Below are 19,301 nucleotides of genomic sequence, written 5' to 3' on the forward strand. Positions count from 1 at the left end.
GTTAAGGATTGCATCCACTCATTGAAGTGGCACGGCCTAGGCATTCTGGTGGTTGTGAACTTGCTCTGACATAAGGGAGCTTGTCTGGGAGCATGTTTTTGCCCTATCTTGTAACAGCTCTGGGCTTTGATAAAAGTAAAAGTTTTCTGGCACAAAAGACAATTTCTTCTTCCTAGGCATCTTAAAGGTATTATCCTTGGATGTAGGGCTTGGAAAAGGTATTCAGTGGGTATTTACTTTATTTTGGTACAAGAACTACGGTAAGCTCTCAGCAGCCATTCAGCTGGGCAGGAAAGCCACTATATGACATTTTATGGCTAGGATATGACATTATTTCCCAATTGTGGCGGTCTTACTGCCAGAATACCCACAACCCTTAGAATGGAGGAGGTGCAGCCCCTTCACAGCAGGTAGCTTGAATGGTGCTATTATGCAATTCACTGCTTAGTGGGTGGCCAAGAGCGCCTCTGTGCAGATAAAATTGGCTAGGGTCCCAGAGTTCAGACTCCCACCGATTATAATGTTATGGAATATCTTCACATATCAAAAGCCATAACATTATCAGATGGAAATATCTCTTTTACACAAAGGCAGCTATAGTCCCAAACACTCTTCACAGTCACCATTTCCCTGCTGGTGTTTTCTGTAAAAATATACTCTATGGGCTCATGCACACATCAGCTGTTTCTTCAGTGTGCTATCCGCTTTTTTAACAGATAGAACACTGACCCATTCATTTCCATGGGGCCATGCACACTTCCGTTGTTTTTTTTTGTGGATCTGTGTACCTGATTCGCAAACGTTAGAGCAGGTCCTATTTCTGCAGATCAGTCTCGCCCATTCTATTCAATGGTGTGTTAAAAAAATAGACCACACACAGTCTTGCAGCCGTATAAAAGGCAACGGATGTGTGCATGAGGCCTAACTAAATAAAAGAAATAACTATAAATAAGTGTTTTAGTCCTTGTTTTTGGAAAGAATTCTAGGACACTATTTCTTTATAATGCGGAATCTTTTATCAGTAACGCTTATCTGAGCCTTTACAGTTATGACCACAGCCATGTTTATTTTAGTTAAATATAGTATCTCCATTAGCTCCCTGGTTTCCTTGTATATGACCTGGCCACTGAAGGGCATAGGTATAAAAATCAATCAAGAAGAGTGCAAATATTATCTCTTCCTGCTGACCCTTCTAAGCTATCCTAGGTGATCTCTGGATTCGTTTTTACTTCAAAAAGGGTGGTCAAAATGAGACTACCTTGTTATTATTACAGTAGATCTCCCCATCAACACTGTTGTCTAACCATGCTCGAGATCAGTAGTACAGTCAAAATCATCTGTAATTGTGCTCAGTGTTGCATGCACTGGGGGACCTTGTCTTACAATATTATGTCTGCCTGCTGTCTTTCCCTTTCCATACAGCAATCAGAATTAGACAGGACATTGTTACTTTGTTTAATTGTGCTATTTAGTACCAAAGAAGCCGAAAGAGTTTATAACAAGGGAGAGTGATGCTGGAATGTCAGAACTTTTTTTTCAAATCATTACATGAACATAATGTGCCAGCCCGTTTTTTTGTTTTTTTTCTTGTACTGTTGTAAGTAAGGGTATGCAGATTTGTTGCAGAAAATTTCTGTGACTTTAAATCCATTATATACATCTGAATGGAGTTCTTTTTTCAGCATGTGCATGGATTTTTACCAACCTCATTAAGATCTATGGGACGGTCGCAAAAGAATTCTGCAAAAAATCTGCCACATGTGAACAACCTCTTATGCTGCTGAATGAAGTTTCTGTGTTGCATAAGCACGTAACAGTGAATCAGTTACATTAGTAATCCATTATTTATGCATTATTATATGTCAATTAGTGCTACTGATGATAATGATATAATACTTTTTTCTTAGTTGAAATTTATGGAAATGGTACTCTACCAATTGATACATCACACATCTGGCAACCAAGAATAAGAGAGGTAAGGATTGATTGTTATCTTACATAGTTACATAGTTAGTACGGATAAAAAAAAAAAGACATGCCCATAAATGTTAACCCGGGAAAGGGAGAGGATATAAATGAAGGGAAGCTTTAGGGTTAAATACTAAAATTCTATTTCCCCCCTATTTATCCATAAGGCAGAAAAAAAAACACACCCTATAAGGCCTCTTTCACACAACAGTATAAAGGTTAATATTTTGCTACAGTATTTGTAAGGCCTCAAGCACACAACCGTGCATTTTCAGCCGCATACTATCCGCAATTGTGGATAGTATAGAACGCATGCTATCCTATGGGCCAATGCACACGAACTTAGTTTACATGGTCCATGCCGTAATCACGGGCCATGCACACATCTAGGGTCGTGTGAATGAGGCCTAAGTCAAAACCAGGAGAGACAGAAAAAGTGTCATGAAAAGATTTGCACCTCTGCGGTATTTGATCCCACTCCTAGATTTGGCTTACAAATGCTGAAGCAAAATACTGCCCCGTGAAATTGGCCTTACGGCATGTTCACACGGCTTAAATGGGTCTTCCAAATGGACAATGACTTCAAACATACTTACAAAAATTGTGGCAAAATGTCTTAGTGACAACAAAGTGAAGGTAATGGAGTGGCCATAAACAAAGCGCTTAGCTCAAACCCAGAGATAATGTATGGGCAGGACTGAAAAAGTGTGTGTGAGCAAAGAGGTCTACAAACCTGACTCAGTTACACCAGTTCTGTCAGGAGGAATGGGCCAAAATTCCAGCAATTTATTGTGAGAAGCATGTGGAAGGCTACCCATAACGTGTGACCCAAGTTATACAATGTAAAGGCAATGCCACCAGATACTAACCAAGTGTATATAAACTTCTGAGCCACTGGGAATGTGATGAAAGAAATAAAAGTTAAAATAATTATCTCTAGTATAGTCTGATATTTCACATTCTTAAAATATAGTAGTAATACTAAGGTCACATTCATGACAGTGAAAAAAAAATGGCCATTAAACATGGCCATTTTGCATCAGTGTGTCTCCAAATTTTCATCCATTTCCTGTCCGTTTGTCTGTTTTTTTATGGCCGTTTGTCATCCATTTGCTATTTGTTTTTCATGGCCGTTAAAAAAACTGAAGGATTTAATTTGTTGGTTTTATTGTCCAATCCCCAAGAAAACAACTCAGTGCCCGTGTAGATAGCGCCACAATGCCCACTGTAGGTAGTGCCCACATAGTGCCAGTGCCCTCATAGTGTGACAGTGCCCACTGTAGATAGTGCCACAGTACCCACATAGTACCACAGTGCCCACATATAAAGTGACCGTGCCATAGTGCCCGCTTACAAATTGCCAGTGCCCTCATAGGGCCACAGTGCACACGTATAAAGTGCCATAGTACCCACATACAAAGTGCGAGAGCCCACATAGATAGTGCCACACTGCCCCTATAGATAGCACCGCTGTAGCTCCGAGTAGGAGCGATATCTCATGGGCTCTCTCTAAGAGCGGAATCCTCGGCCAGAGCGTCAGGAGCTCTCTGGCTGGGGATTCTGCTGCAGGAGTAGCCCCTGATGTATGTCTATTTGGACAGAGACGTGAGGGGCTCCGTCTAGGAGCGGAATCCCTGGCCAGAACGGACTCTGGCCGGGGATTCCACTCCTACAGGGAACTACAGCGGCACTATCTGTCGGGTAGACGTGCCATTTATGGGGGGGAGTGCTATCGACATGAGGTGTTAAAGGGAGCCCCTGACATCACTGTCCATATATGGACAGTGACGTCAAGGGCTTTCCCAAGACAAGAGTACCCGGCCAGAAAACTTGCGATGCTCTGGCCGGGGACTCCATTGTTGAAAGCCACTGGCATCACTGTCCTTATATGGACAGTAATGTCAAGGGCTTCCCCGGGCTCAGCGCTCAAAAAAATGCTGTGTCTGGGGAGTCCTCGGCCAGAATCAGTTTTTACCAGGCGTTACAAGGATTAATTCAAGAAAAATGTCCGATAAAAATGGATCCATTAACTTCTATGGGAGATGTGAGTCCGACATGTCCTATTTTTTGACAGCCAGTATTCACAGGCCATTAAAAAAATGGGCGCATGAATACACATACACATAACTGCACTGTGATGGCCGTTAATAAAACAGCTGTCACACGGCCATTTTTCACTTTCGTGTGAATGTAGCCTAAGGATATATTCACATGACAGTGATACAAATGGCCATTACAAACTGATCAACTGTCAGTTTTTCATGGAAATTTTGAATTAATGTGTCTCCAAATTTTCCTCCATTTCCAGCCCGTCTGTCTGTTTTTAATGTCCGTTTGTCATTCGTTTGCCACCTGTTTTTCATGACCGTTAATTTTTTTTATGGATTTCATTCGTCAGTCGTTTTTGTCTAAACCACCTGAAAATAGCACAGTGCCCATGTGGATAGTGCTGCAATGCCCCTGTAGGTAATGCTGCAGTGCCCACTGTAGATAGTGCCCACATATGTAGTGCCAGTGTCCACATAGATAGTGCCAGTGCCCACATAGTGCCATAGTGCCCATATAGATAGTGCCACACAAAGTGCCCTTGCAGATAGCACCAGATCATCCCCTTTAGATTGTGCCCATATAGAATATAGAGCCACAGTACCCATGTAAATTGTGCCACACACCCTGAAAGATAGTGCCACACCCCCTATAGATAGCGCCACACTTTCCCCCATTAGATAGCACCACACACCCCATCCTGTGGATAGCGCTACTCCCGCCTTCCCTGTAGTTAGCGCCATCGGGGCCCGACACTCTGGCCGATGATTCCATATATGTTCAGTGACGTCATATATGTTCAGTGACGTCGGCAACGCTCTGGCTGGGGATTCCGCTCCAGGAGGAGCCCCTGACGTCATTGTCCATTTATAGAAAGTGACGCCAGGGGCTCCTCCAGGAGCAGAATTACCTGCATCTGAAAGCCCCTGTGATGGTGCATTACGTGTGGTTTATTGTGGGCCCTTAGCAGAAAGGAATGATTCTGTAATCAGGTACCACAGGTCTCCAGCATATGGACAATAAGATGAGTCAGAGGTGCAGACACAAGACATAAAGTGTCCTCATTGTCCAGTCTCCACAAGGGATCATCAGGAGGCACCACCATCACTCAGCTAAGTTCAGACCAGCAAACCAAGCAGATCCAATTATCTCCCCCACTGTGTTCTCATCCTGGCTGTGACAGAATAGTTGGACAATACACATTATAGTACAAAAGACCACAACTCACATACAGACACAAACGTATAAATCATGGTGACTAAGACAGCCAAGATGTTCCTCCAACTGAGGGGTATATAAGGGCTTGTCCTGGGGAGGATGGAGATCTCCTGGCTGTAGACTTTAAGGAGAGCTGAAGCTGAGGCCAGCACTCTGAGGAGTTTCCTGTGGTGATCTTATTTTGCGGAATGTGTGCTGTTCCTGCATTGAAGGCGATCTGGTCTGTTAGCATTGAGTAAAATAAATTGTGTTGGAGTTGCCCTGTCTTCACTGGCTCTATTGATCACGTATTAACCTAACGAACCCCATGACAGCCCCTAACGTTACTGTCCATATATGGACCGTGACGTCAGGGGCTTTCCCAAGTCAAGAGTCCCCGGTCAGAGAGCTTGTGATGATGTGGCCGGGGACTCCATAGTTGAAAGCCCTGACATCACTGTCCATCTATGGTCGTCACAAGGATTGATTACTGAAAAATGGCTGTTCAAAACGGATTCATTGAGTTCTTTGGGGCCATTTGGCCGTGAAAATGGCCAAAAATAGAACATTTTCTATTTTTTGACGGCCAGTATTCACGGGCCATTAAAAAAACAGCCGTGTGAATACAGCCATAGTTACATAGTTAGTACGGCTGAAAAAAGACACATGTCCATCAAGTTCTACCAAGGAACGGGAAAAGGGAAGGGAAAAATTTCTACACATAGGAGCTAATACTTTTTTGTTGTAGGAAATTATCTAACCCTAAGCCATCTACTGTGACCAGCTCCTGAGGTAGGCTATTCCATAGATTCACAGTTCTCACAGTAAAGAAGGCTTGTCGCCTCTGCAGGTTGAACTTTTTTTTCTCCAGGCGGAGGGAGTGCCCCCTTGTTTTTTGAGGGGGTTTTACATGGAACAGGATTTCACCATATTTTTTGTATGTGCCATTAATATATTTATATAAATTAATCATGTCCCCCCTTAGTCGTCTTTTTTCAAGGCTAAATAGGTTTAATTCTTTTAATCTTTCCTCATAACTTAGATTCTCCATGCCACTTATTAGCTTTGTTGCTCTTCTTTGTATTTTTTCCAACTCCAGGGCATCCTTTCTATGAACTGGAGCCCAGAACTGAATTGCATATTCCAGATGAGGCCTCACTAATGCTTTGCAAAGTGGCAATATTACATCCCTGTCCCGCGAGTCCATTTTTAATACACAACAATATCCTGCTGGCCTTTGAAGCATCTGATTGACACTATTTATTTAGTTTATGATTTACAAGTACACCCAGATCCTTCTCAAAAAGTGAATCCCCCAGTTTAGCTCCCCCTAGGACATATGATGCATGCAGGTTGTTGGTACCCAGATGCATAACTTTACATTTATCTACATTAAACTTCATTTGCCAACTGGATGCCCAAACACTTAGTTTGTTTAAATCCGCTTGCAATTCATGAACATCTTCCATAGACTGAACTATATTACATAGCTTGGTGTCATCTGCAAAAATAGAAAAAGGGCTATTAATCCCATCCTCTATATCATTAAAAAATAAGTTGAATAATAGTGGTCCCAGCACTGAACCCTGGGGTACACCACTTATAACTGGGGACCATTCAGAGTAGGAATCATTTACCACAACTCTCTGGATACGGTCCTTGAGCCAATTCACAATCCAATTACAAACTATATTTTCTAAACCTATAGTCCTTAATAGAGATGAGCGAACTTATGAAAAGTTTGGTTCGGCTGGTTCGCCGAATTTCATGAAAAAGTTTGATTCGGACCGAACTAGTTCTGACCGAACCTGTAATGCAAGAAAGCCCCTAAAAATTGTGTATAACACTGTTTAAAAGCCCTAGAAGCCCTGTATAACACTCTTAGGTCACCCATGAGTGTATCCAAGTACTTTTGAGCTGTCTTTAAGGCAAAGTTAGTGTCAAAGTTACGCCAACATGTATGGCTATAGGAAAACGGATGGGACACGGTGATAACTAACAGAAACCACTGCACTTGTGCATGTTGTATGCTTAATGCATTGTTAAAAAAAGTAAAAAAATGAACCATTTTTGGCGGCAGATGCCTGCCAGGGTTCATACATATAAGGTGGTAAAAGAAGAAGCAATGGCTTTTGACAAGCCCTCAAAAAATGTACCCTTTATGGTGGCAGATGCCTGCCGGGGTTCATCCATACATGGATGTAAAAGCAACAAGCAATGGCTTTTGACAAGCCCTCCAAAAATTTACCCTTTTTATTGGCAGATGCCTGCCGGGGTTCATCCATACATGGATGTAAAAGCAACAAGCAATGGCTTTTCACAAGCCCTCCAAAAATGTACCCTTTTTATTGGCAGATGCCTGCCGGGGTTCATCCATACATGGATGTAATATAAAAGCAACAAGCAATGGCTTTTGACAAGCCCTCCAAAAATGTACCCTTTTTATTGGCAGATGCCTGCCGGAGTTCATCCATACATGGATGTAATGTAAAAGCAACAAGCAATGGCTTTTGACAAGCCCTCCAAAAATTTACCCTTTTTATTGGCAGATGCCTGCAGGGGTTCATCCATACATGGATGTAAAAGCAACAAGCAATGGTTTTTCACAAGCCCTCCAAAAATTTACCCTTTTTATTGGCAGATGCCTGCCAGGGTTCATCCATATATGGATGTAAAAGTAACAAGCAATGGCTTTTGACAAGCCTCACTTAACCTGACCCTACGCGTTTCTATTCTTATCATCAGGGGTCTGTAGCTTGGTCACTCTGGCCAGGATGCCAGCGATATTTCTTCAACAGCAGATATTCTGCTGTACACCACGGAAGCATGCACGCATAGATGTCAGCGGCATGCTTCACTACGGGACTCTGAGTTACTATAACACATTACTCCTCCCCCTGACCTCGGCGGCGCACTCCGAACCAGCCAATCACACTGACCCACCAGATTCGTGACGCCTGACCATGTGACTCCCGGCTGTCACCTGACATACCCGGAAGCAACATCGACAGCATCGAACCGAACGTGCAGGCGCAGTGGGAGGCTGTAGGCGCATCTCCTTGCTGCACAAGAGCTCATTCTCATTGGGGATAGAGTATAACAATAATAAGTTTGGATAATTATTGCGGATCAGCTCAAAACCGCAACTAGACTGCCATAAATAAAGCACCTTCCCTGTAGATACATATTGTATAAATAAATGAGCGATATAAATGTCAGCCACACTTAAAATTTTTTGAAACACTGCTGAAAAAGAAGAGCCATGCCTTTTGACATTGAATGGCATACTGCAAGTAGCTGTACAAGGACCGGGTTAAACAGCCATACACCTACCCAGAAAACCAACATGATATATATTCAATCAGAATATATATTTAGATAAAACAGGTATAATTTGTTTGCTCGTTTAGACCTTCAGGCTGTACACAAGCCAGTCTATAAATCCATTGGGCCTCTTTGCGCAGAATGAGGTTGTCCCAGTCCCCTCCCCGCTTAGGAGGACGTACTAGTTCAATCGCCTGGAATTTTAAACATTCTGCTCTGCCTTGATGTTTAGCATGTACATGTTTGGATATGGGAGTATCTCTCAAATTAATAACATCTCCAACATGTTCTCTAATCCGGCGCCGAAACTGCCGCACCGTTTTGCCCACATAATTCATGGGGCATGGACATGTTATTAGGTAGACCACTCCTGCTGTTTTACAGTTCACGAATTCTCGAATATCATACTCCACCTTCGTGGTAACACTTTTGAATTTTTTCCCACTCTGGATGAATTCACAAGCTTTACAACTGCCACATCTATGTGTGCCCGGTATCTGCCTATCCAGCCAAGTTCCTTTTTGTGTTATAGGGTCAAAACAACTCTGCATCACCCTGTCCCTGATGTTTTTTCCTCTATGGAACGTTACTGAAGGCCATTGTGTAATCTGATCCGCCAAGTCCGCATCAGCACCTAGGATACGCCAGTACCTTTTTAAAATTTGCATGATCTCAGATTGCTTGGAGTCATAAGTACCTATGAGTCTCGTAACTTATAGCTTGTGAATTCATCCAGAGTGGGAAAAAATGCAAAAGTGTTACCACGAAGGTGGAGTATGATATTCGAGAATTCGTGAACTGTAAAACAGCAGTAGTGGTCTACCTAATAACATGTCCATGCCCCATGAATTATGTGGGCAAAACGGTGCGGCAGTTTCGGCGCCGGATTAGAGAACATGTTGGAGATGTTATTAATTTGAGAGATACTCCCATATCCAAACATGTACATGCTAAACATCAAGGCAGAGCAGAATGTTTAAAATTCCAGGCGATTGAACTAGTACGTCCTCCTAAGCGGGGAGGGGACTGGGACAACCTCATTTTGCGCAAAGAGGCCCAATGGAGTTATAGACTGGATTGTGTACAGCCTGAAGGTCTAAACGAGCAAACAAATTATACCTGTTTTATCTAAATATACATTCTGATTGAATATATATCATGTTGGTTTTCTGGGTAGGTGTATGGCCGTTTAACCCGGTCCTTGTACAGCTACTTGCAGTATGCCATTCAATGTCAAAAGGCATGGTTCTTCTTTTTCAGCAGTGTTTCAAAATTTCTTAAGTGTGGCTGACATTTATATCGCTCATTTATTTATACAATATGTATCTACAGGGAAGGTGCTTTATTTATGGCAGTCTAGTTGCGGTTTTGAGCTGATCCGCAATAATTATCCAAACTTATTATTGTTATACTCTATCCCCAATGAGAATGAGCTCTTGTGCAGCAAGGAGATGCGCCTACAGCCTCCCACTGCGCCTGCACGTTCGGTTCGATGCTGTCGATGTTGCTTCCGGGTATGTCAGGTGACAGCCGGGAGTCACATGGTCAGGCGTCACGAATCTGGTGGGTCAGTGTGATTGGCTGGTTCGGAGTGCGCCGCCGAGGTCAGGGGGAGGAGTAATGTGTTATAGTAACTCAGAGTCCCGTAGTGAAGCATGCCGCTGACATCTATGCGTGCATGCTTCCGTGGTGTACAGCAGAATATCTGCTGTTGAAGAAATATCGCTGGCATCCTGGCCAGAGTGACCAAGCTACAGACCCCTGATCATTTGTATAGAAACACGTAGAGTCAGGTTAAGTGAGGAATTTTTGCGTAGGGGACAGTGGTATTGATGTGTACCTTAGCATCAGGAGATTTAGGTGCGGTAACTGCAGGCGTGTGTTTTAGGGTCTTATCCACTGTTACACCAATGTTTAAACGCTGATTCCATATCGGTATCTTTGAAGTACACCCAGTCATAGAGGGTTCACAAATGAATCAGAACTGGGAGTGTTTGTTTAATACGTTTTTAAATACACACGGTGGGGCTTTTCACAGTGGTGATTGTACCCCTGTTTTTAGAGAGTTATGAAATAAAAGTTATAAGTTTTACTCATAAATCACTTCAGTGAATTTAGTAGTAGTAGTAGCAGCAGCACATTGACAAACTGGACAGTCACAGACAAAGCCCTGTGGTGGGGCAGGCCTGCTTGTAGCAGACGGCAGTGGAGGTGTATTGGTGGTACTAGAGGTAGCCAACAGACAGCAAACGTGGTGGTAGTAGTAGTAGTAGCAGCACATTAAAAGACACGGACAGTCACAGGACAAAGCCCTGTGGTGGGGCAGGCCTGCTTGTAGCAGACGGCAGTGGAGGTGTATTGGTGGTAGTAGAGGTAGCCAACGGACAGCAAGGGTGCTGGTAGTAGTAGTAGCAGCACATTAAAAGACACTGGATAGTCACAGGACAAAGCCCTGTGGTGGTGCAAGCCTCAGGCCTGCTTGTAGCAGACGGCAGTGGAGTTGTATTGGTGGTAGTAGAGGTAGCCAACAGACAGCAAGGGTGGTAGTAGTAGTAGCAGCACCACATTAAAAGAGACTGGACAGTCACAGGACAAAGCCCTGTGGTGGGGCAAGCCTCAGGCCTGTTTGTAGCAGACGGCAGTGGAGGTGTACTGGTGGTAGTAGAGGTAGCCAACAGACAGCAAGGGTGGTAGTAGTAGTAGCAGCACATTAAAAGAGAATGGACAGTCACAGGACAAAGCCCTGTGGTGGTGCAAGCCTCAGACCTGCTTGTAGCAGACGGCAGTGGAGGTGTATTGGTGGTAGTAGAAGTAGCCAACAGACAGCAAGGGTGGTAGTAGTAGTAGCAGCACATTAAAAGAGACTGGACAGTCACAGGACAAAGCCCTGTGGTGGGGCAATCCTCAGGCCTGCTTGTAGCAGACGGCAGTGGAGGTGTATTGGTGGTAGTAGAGGTAGCCAACAGACAGCAAGGGTGGTAGTAGTAGTAGCAGCACATTAAAAGAGACTGGACAGTGACAGGACAAAGCCCTGTGGTGGGGCAAGCCTCAGGCCTGTTTGTAGCAGACGGCAGTGGAGGTGTACTGGTGGTAGTAGAGGTAGCCAACAGACAGCAAGGGTGGTAGTAGTAGTAGCAGCACATTAAAAGAGAATGGACAGTCACAGGACAAAGCCCTGTGGTGGTGCAAGCCTCAGACCTGCTTGTAGCAGACGGCAGTGGAGGTGTATTGGTGGTAGTAGAAGTAGCCAACAGACAGCAAGGGTGGTAGTAGTAGTAGCAGCACATTAAAAGAGACTGGACAGTCACAGGACAAAGCCCTGTGGTGGGGCAAGCCTCAGGCCTGCTTGTAGCAGACGGCAGTGGAGGTGTATTGGTGGTAGTAGAGGTAGCCAACAGACAGCAAGGGTGGTAGTAGTAGTAGCAGCACATTAAAAGAGACTGGACAGTGACAGGACAAAGCCCCGTGGTGGGGCAGGCCTCAGGCCTGCTTGTAGCAGACGGCAGTGGAGGTGTATTGGTGGTAGTAGAGGTAGCCAACAGACAGCAAGGGTGGTAGTAGTAGTAGCAACACATTAAAAGAGACTGGACCGTCACAGGACAAAGCCCTGTGGTGGTGCAAGACTCAGGCCTGCTTGTATCAGACGGCAGTGGAGGTGTATTGGTGGTAGTAGAGGTAGCCAACAGACAGCAAGGGTGGTAGTAGTAGTAGCAGCACATTAAAAGAGACTGGACAGTCACAGGACAAAGCCCTGTGGTGGTGCAAGCCTCAGGCCTGCTTGTAGCAGACAGCAGTGGAGGTGTATTGGTGGTATTAGAGGTAGCCAACAGACAGCAAGGGTGGTAGTAGTAGTAGCAGCACATTAAAAGAGACTGGACAGTCACAGGACAAAGCCCTGTGGTGGTGCAAGACTCAGGCCTGCTTGTAACAGACGGCAGTGGAGGTGTATTGGTGGTAGTAGAGGTAGCCAACAGACAGCAACGGTGGTAGTAGTAGTATTAGCACATTAAAAGAGACTGGACAGTCACAGGACAAAGCCCTGTGGTGGGGCAGGCCTCAGGCCTGCTTGTAGGAGACTGCAGTGGAGTTGTATTGGTGGTAGTAGAGGTAGCCAACAGACAGCAAGGGTGGTAGTAGTAGTAGCAGCACATTAAAAGAGACTGGACAGTCACAGGACAAAGCCCTGTGGTGGGGCAGGCCTGCTTGTAGCAGACGGCACTGGGGGTGGATTGGTGGTAGAAGTAGTAGCAGCACCAACAGCGGAACATTAAAAAAAGAGTGGACAGGACAGAATCCCGTAGTAGCAGGCGGCAGTAGCAGGGGGCAGCGGCAGCAGCAGCAGCAATGTCAGATCTAATCAGTGGCATCAGGCACAGGGGTTTTAAATTCCTCATCGATCCACGCTTGATTCATTTTCAGAAACGTGAGATTTTCCAAGCTGTTGGCGGACAATCTTGTTCGCTTAGGGGTGACGAAGCCCCCTGCCGCGCTGAATACCCTCTCTGACGCTACACTGGAGGGTGGACAAGACAGTACACCCATGGCAAACTGGGCCAGTTCTTGCCAATGATCCAATCTGCTGACCCAGAAGTCCATGGGGTCTGGGATCAGCATTTCTGACGGAGAAAGGGCACAGTCCAGGTACGAGTGAACCTGGTTGTTTAGGTGCTGCACCTGGTGATGGTGAACATCCCTTTGGTGATTACGATGTGTGTCAGGTCGGGGTATTGGATGTAAAAATGTTGTCATCCTATTTTCCAAACTGAATTGGCTGCTGCCGCTGCTGCCGCCTATTGCAGAGGTAGCTCTGCCAGAGGCGGTGGAACGATGAGACAGTGGGGAGCGGAGAGTGGCCCCCCGGTCAGACATGCTTGCAGCAGGTGTTTGCCGTTTGAAAGCCGTGACAAGCTGGCTGCATAGCTTCTCTCGATAATAAGCCAATTTTGCCTCCCTCTCGGAAGGCGCAAAAAACTCCCCCATTCTGGCTTTATACCGAGGGTCTAAAAGTGTGGCTATCCAGTACTCATCTCTTTGCTTCATGCTAACAATACGACAGTCAGCGCGCAAGTAACGAAGCATACAGCTCGCCATCCTGGCCAGCGTTTCAGAGGGCCCGGTTGGTTCCATCTCTGCCCCATACTGCCATGGTTGTCCATCATCAAGGTCGTCGTCAGACTCGTCATCACCATCACTGTCATGTTGTGCGGCTGCCTCGTCCCCTATCCCTTCCTGTGATTCCATCTCCAAATCCAGCTCCTCTTCAGGTCCTGTTTCCTCATCCTCATCCTCCTCCTCCTCCTCAACATCCATAGCCAGATGTGATCCTTCCTCCATCCTTTGCTGAATCATCGCTATGACGTTTGCTCCATAATGAATATCAGCGGCATAACATCGTTCATTCCGCTAGCGTCACGGCTCACAAATCGTGTGGCCTCTTCAAAGGGCCTCAAAACGCGACATGCGTCTCTAACCAGCTGCCAGTGCCTGAGCTCGAAATTACACTGGCTCCAAACGCTGCCCGTCTGCTGCATCAGGAAATCATTCACGGCTTTCCGCTGTTCGTACAGACGGTCCAACATGTGCAGGGTGGAATTCCAGCGTGTTGGAACGTCGCAAATCAGGCTGTGTTCTGGGAGATTGTTTTGACGCTGCAAGTCCAGGAGGGCGTGCTTAAATGCATACGAACGTCTAAAGCGAACGCAAACCCTCCTGGACATGGCTCGCACACCCTTCAAACCAACATATGACTTTAAGAAGTGTGTTATGACCAGATTGATCACATGTGCCATGCAAGGAGCGTGTGTCAGTTGACCTAGACGCAGTGCAGCCACAACGTTCTTCCCGTTATCAGAGACAACATTGCCCAGTGTGAGTTTCAGAGGAGACAGCCAGCGTGCGATTTCCTCCTTGATGCACAGCAGCAGCTCCTGCCCTGTGTGGCTTTTCTCGCCCAGGCTCAGCAGGTGTAAGACAGCGTTGTGGCGCTTCACCTTGCACCTATGAAAAGAGGAGGGAGGAGGAGTGGAAGATACGCTGTGTCCTGTCGGGGACAGGAAGACCTCCATTGAGGAGGGCAAGGAGGAGGAGGAGGAGTAGGAGGATGGTAGGTGCCTGGTGTCCGGAGTTGAACCAGAAAGATACAAGCGTGGAGGTGGTAATGCCTGGCATTGCTGCGGTGGTGCATCGGACTGCAAAATATTGACCCAGTGGGCCGTGAAAGACATGTACTGTCCCTGCCCATAGTTGCTGCTCCACGTGTCGACGGTGGCATGTACCCTGCTGCACACGGATAATTGCAAGTACTGGCACACCTTTTCCTCCACGTGCTTGTGCAAGGCAGGGACAGCTGTTTTGGAGAAGTAATGGCGGTTAGGTATTCGCCACCTAGGCTGAGCGCACGCCATCAATTGCTTGAAGCCGGCGGAGTCGACCAGGTGGTACAGCAGCGACTGCACCACCAACAACTTAGCCAGGTGTGAATTAAGCCGCACGACAAGTGGATGACTGGGTATATATTGTTTCTTATTGGACAACGATTCCAGGCACATGGCTGCTGCTACTAGTGGAACTGGGCACATGTCTTGTGCCACAAATGCTGGTACTGGGTCTGGCACCAACAGATCCAACATTTGGACTGGAAGAGGACACGGCATGGGTGTTTTTTCCTCTACCCCGTCCTTTCACAACCTTTTTTTTTCCAGATATTTCACTGTCGGAGTGCAGCAAGTTGAATCAAAACCCGGGGGATGAGCCCCTTCTAAATGCGTATTCACACACTGGCTTGGCAAATGGCAATGAATGAGAATTTCTATCAGCCATGCCGCGGTGCACTCAGGGAATGCTGGGCATTGTAGTATTACTACAAAGGCTGCCTGTATTGCAAGTTGGATTGTTATTTGTTTGTTATGTTAACGGCCGGGGATGAGCCCCTTCTAAAAGCGTATTCACACACTGGCTTGGCAAATGGCAATGAATAAGAATTTCTATCAGCCACGCCGCGGTGCACTCAGGGAATGCTGGGTGTTGTAGTACTACTACAAAGGCTGCCTGTATTGCAAGTTGGATTGTTATTTGTTTGTTATGTTAACGGCCGGGGATGAGCACCTTCTAAAAGCGTATTCACACACTGGCTTGGCAAATGGCAATGAATGAGAATTTCTATCAGCCACGCCGCGGTGCACTCAGGGAATGCTGGGCGTTGTAGTACTACTACAAAGGCTGCCTGTATTGCAAGTTGGATTGTTATTTGTTTGTTATGTTAACGGCCGGGGATGAGCCCCTTCTAAAAGCGTATTCACACACTGGCTTGGCAAATGGCAATGAATGAGAATTTCTATCAGCCACTGTGCACTCAGGGAATGCTGGGCGTTGTAGTACTACAGCTGCCTGCCTGGATTGCAAGTTGAATGTTAACCCATGCAACGGGGATGAGCCCCTTATAAAAGCTTATTCACACACTGGCTTGGCAAATGGAGAATTTGTATTGCAATTTGGATGTTGAGAGTAGACTCCCGCTGTAGTGGATGAGCCCCTTCGATTGCTGGATTCCTGGCTTTTAGATTCCTAAAGCTTTCGCTAACGGCACAGAGATGCTATCCCTACAGCTCCTGTCTGTAAAATGGCCGCTGAGCTCCGTGCATAGACTTTTATTGCAGGCTGGAGCCCGCCCCTATGCTGCCTCCCGATTGGCTGGGAGAGCCGTTTGCAAGGCATTATGGGGTAGCCTGATGTCAGGTGATATTGTGAAATCCTCCATTTTACATCTAACATGTGGCAGGCTCCAAAATGTAGCCGGGTTCGGTCAAAACGGGTTCGGCCGAACCCGGTGAAGTTCGGATTCGCTACGAACCGAACTTTTCCCGATGTTCGGACCAAAACCGGGTTCGGTTGTCCCGGTTCGCTCATCTCTAGTCCTTAATTTACCCATTAGACATTTGTGAGGGACAGTGTCAAATGCCTTTGCAAAGTCCAAAAACACTATATCCACAGCGGCCCCCCTGTCTAGGCTTCTGCTCACCTCTTCATAAAAACAGATCAGGTTAGTTTGACAACTTCTGTCCTTAGTAAAACCGTGCTGGCTGTCACTTATAATACAATTTTTTGTCACATAATCCTGTATATAGTCCCTCAATAACCCCTCAAACATTTTCCCCACGATGGATGTTAAGCTTACTGGTCTATAATTACCCGGGAAAGACCTAGAGCCCTTTTTGAAAATAGGCACCACATTTGCCCTGCGCCAGTCCCTTGGCACTATACCAGTCACTAGAGAATCTCTGAATATTATGTAAAAGGGGACAGAAATAACTGAACTAAGCTCTTTGAGAATTCTAGGGTGTATCCCATCTGGTCCCGTTGCCCTGTGCACATTTATTTTATTTAATTTAGCTTGGACCTTATCTACATTCATCCAATTCAGTATATCAACTGATATATTAACAGCACTGGCACCGGCTACATCAGCTGCTCTTTCTTCTGTTGTATATACAGAGCTAAAGACCCATTTAGTAACTCTGCCGTCTCTTGATCCCCTGTGACCAACTCCCCATTACAACTATCTAGGGGTCCTACATGTTCAGACCTTGGCTTTTTTGCATTTATATACTTGAAGAATTTTTGGGGATTTGTTTTACTATCCTTGGCCACCTGCCTTTCATTTTGTATTTTTGCTAATTTTATTACATTTTTACAGATTTTATTAAGCTCTTTATATTTTACAAAGGCTACAGATGTACCCTCAGATTTGTATTTTTTAAATGCCCTTTTTTTGTCATGTATTGCCCTTTCACAGAAGGTGTAAGCCATGTGGGATTTAATTTTAGTCGTTTATACTTGTTACCTATAGGAATAAATTTTGCACTATAATTACCCAAAGTAGATTTGAAAATCTCCCATTTATCATTTGTCCCATTATTTAACATTAGTTCTTCCCAGTCTATATCCTGAATTGCAGCCCTCATCCTGGGGAAATTGGCTTTCTTAAAATTAAATGTTTTTGCCCTCCCAGCCTGTGTTTGTTTTTTACAGTATAGGTAAAATGTAACTATATTGTGATCACTATTACCAAGGTTTTCACGAACATTGACATTCCCAACAAGATCTGCATTATTAGAAATGACCAGATCCAACAGAGCTTCACCTCTAGTCGGGTCTTCCACAAATTGGCCCAAAAAAATTTCCTGCAACAGGTTGAGGAAATGTCTCCCCTTTGCAGTTGAAGCCGAACCATGACACCAATTAATATCCCGGAAATTAAAATCTCCCATTATTACTACATTACCCGCCTGTGCAGCCCGCTCCATCTGTTTACATAGCTGACATTCCATCTCCTCAGTTATATTGCGGGGTCTATAGATTACACCAAAAGTTTTTTCCATGATTACTTCCCTTTCTAGTTCCACCCACAAGGTTTCAATCTCCTCCCAATCTTCACCCACTATTGTCTCTTTCACACTCGCCTTCATATCACTTCTCACATACAGACATACACCACCACCTTACCTATTTGCACTGTCTTTCCGAAACAGTGTAAAACCCTGTAGATTTACAGCCCAGTCATGTGAAGAGTCCAGCCATGTTTCAGCAACACCAACTATATCTATATTTTCTTCCAGTACCAAGGCCTCCAGCTCCCCCATTTTGCTTGCTAGACTTCTGGCATTTATAACTACATTGTTCTGAAAATAGCCGTGTGATGGCCATTACAAAAACGGTCATTACACGGCCATTTTTCCCTGTCGTGTGAATGTAGCTTAGCTGACCTAAGAGAGGGAATGTGTACTAGAATTGGAAATTTATGACTTCCACTGTATAAAACTTTACTACCAGATACATAATTTTATATTTATGCACAATAAAATCACACTTGTAAAGTGGATGTCCAAACACTCTGTCACGTTACTGGTGTATTAAGCTGGGTCCTTTTGGCTGATTTCAAACAGACTCAGAGTGCTGAGAGCAACTATACAGATGCAGCAGGGGTTGCACACAAGCAGGTAGTCAGGTAGTCAGATGAAGCTGGTTTGGTACACAAGCAGGTAGTCAAATGAAGCTGGGTCGGTACACAAACTAGTAGTCAGATGAAGCCAGGTCGGTACACAAGCAGGTAGTCAGATGAAGCCGGGTCGGAACATAAGCAGGTAGTCAGCAATTCTAAACAGGAGCAAGTGCAAGGCAGCAGGAGCAGAGCAAACAAATACTCAAGCAAAGGCTTAAAGGGTTATTCCCATCTTTATAAATCTATTTATTTTGCTCAACCATGTAAAGGTTAAAATTTTTGTAATTACTTTTATTTTTCTAAATGATGTACTTTTCCTGGGATTTTCATATGAGGCTGTAAGATAGAGTAACCGTGTGTGTGATGAACGCCATACATGTTACCCTGGGTGTTGGGTAACATTTTAAACTGTCCAATGTTTACTTCCTAGAGTCTGGTTATCCCTATCGTCCACAGCTCTATCTTACAGCCTCGTATGTGAGTAATTTAAACTCACTGGTACATGCACTCACTGTTCTCCACGATCACCGCTCACCCCGGTTTCGTGGAGTAAGGTTGACGGCATCCAGAACAATACTCAACACCTTTTCTGCTATCACTTCTATAATCACTGGCCACTCTTTCACCATTGTGTGAGCGGAGAGCTAATCTGACAATTGTTGCGAGGTTCCTCAAGCGCAAAAATTCTCCCTCTCGTCCACAGGTAACATGTACAGTGTTTATGATAATAACGGCTATTCTATCTTACAGCGTATGTGAGTTATTTAAA

The 19,301-nt window shown here is 45.1% G+C and overlaps 1 protein-coding gene across 1 annotated transcript in view; it reads left to right on the forward strand.

The window, feature by feature from the left end:
• The window catches only part of SLC23A1 (solute carrier family 23 member 1), a 514,793-nt gene that overhangs the window by 254,184 nt on the left and 241,308 nt on the right, over window positions 1-19,301 (forward strand). The window contains exon 6 of the mRNA XM_075859964.1: window positions 1,908-1,975. Within this exon, the coding sequence (XP_075716079.1) occupies window positions 1,908-1,975 (68 nt within the window). The remainder of the gene's footprint in view (window positions 1-1,907; window positions 1,976-19,301) is intronic.

This window comes from Rhinoderma darwinii, chromosome 3 (assembly GCF_050947455.1).
Source record: "Rhinoderma darwinii isolate aRhiDar2 chromosome 3, aRhiDar2.hap1, whole genome shotgun sequence".
Lineage (NCBI taxonomy): Eukaryota > Metazoa > Chordata > Amphibia > Anura > Rhinodermatidae > Rhinoderma > Rhinoderma darwinii.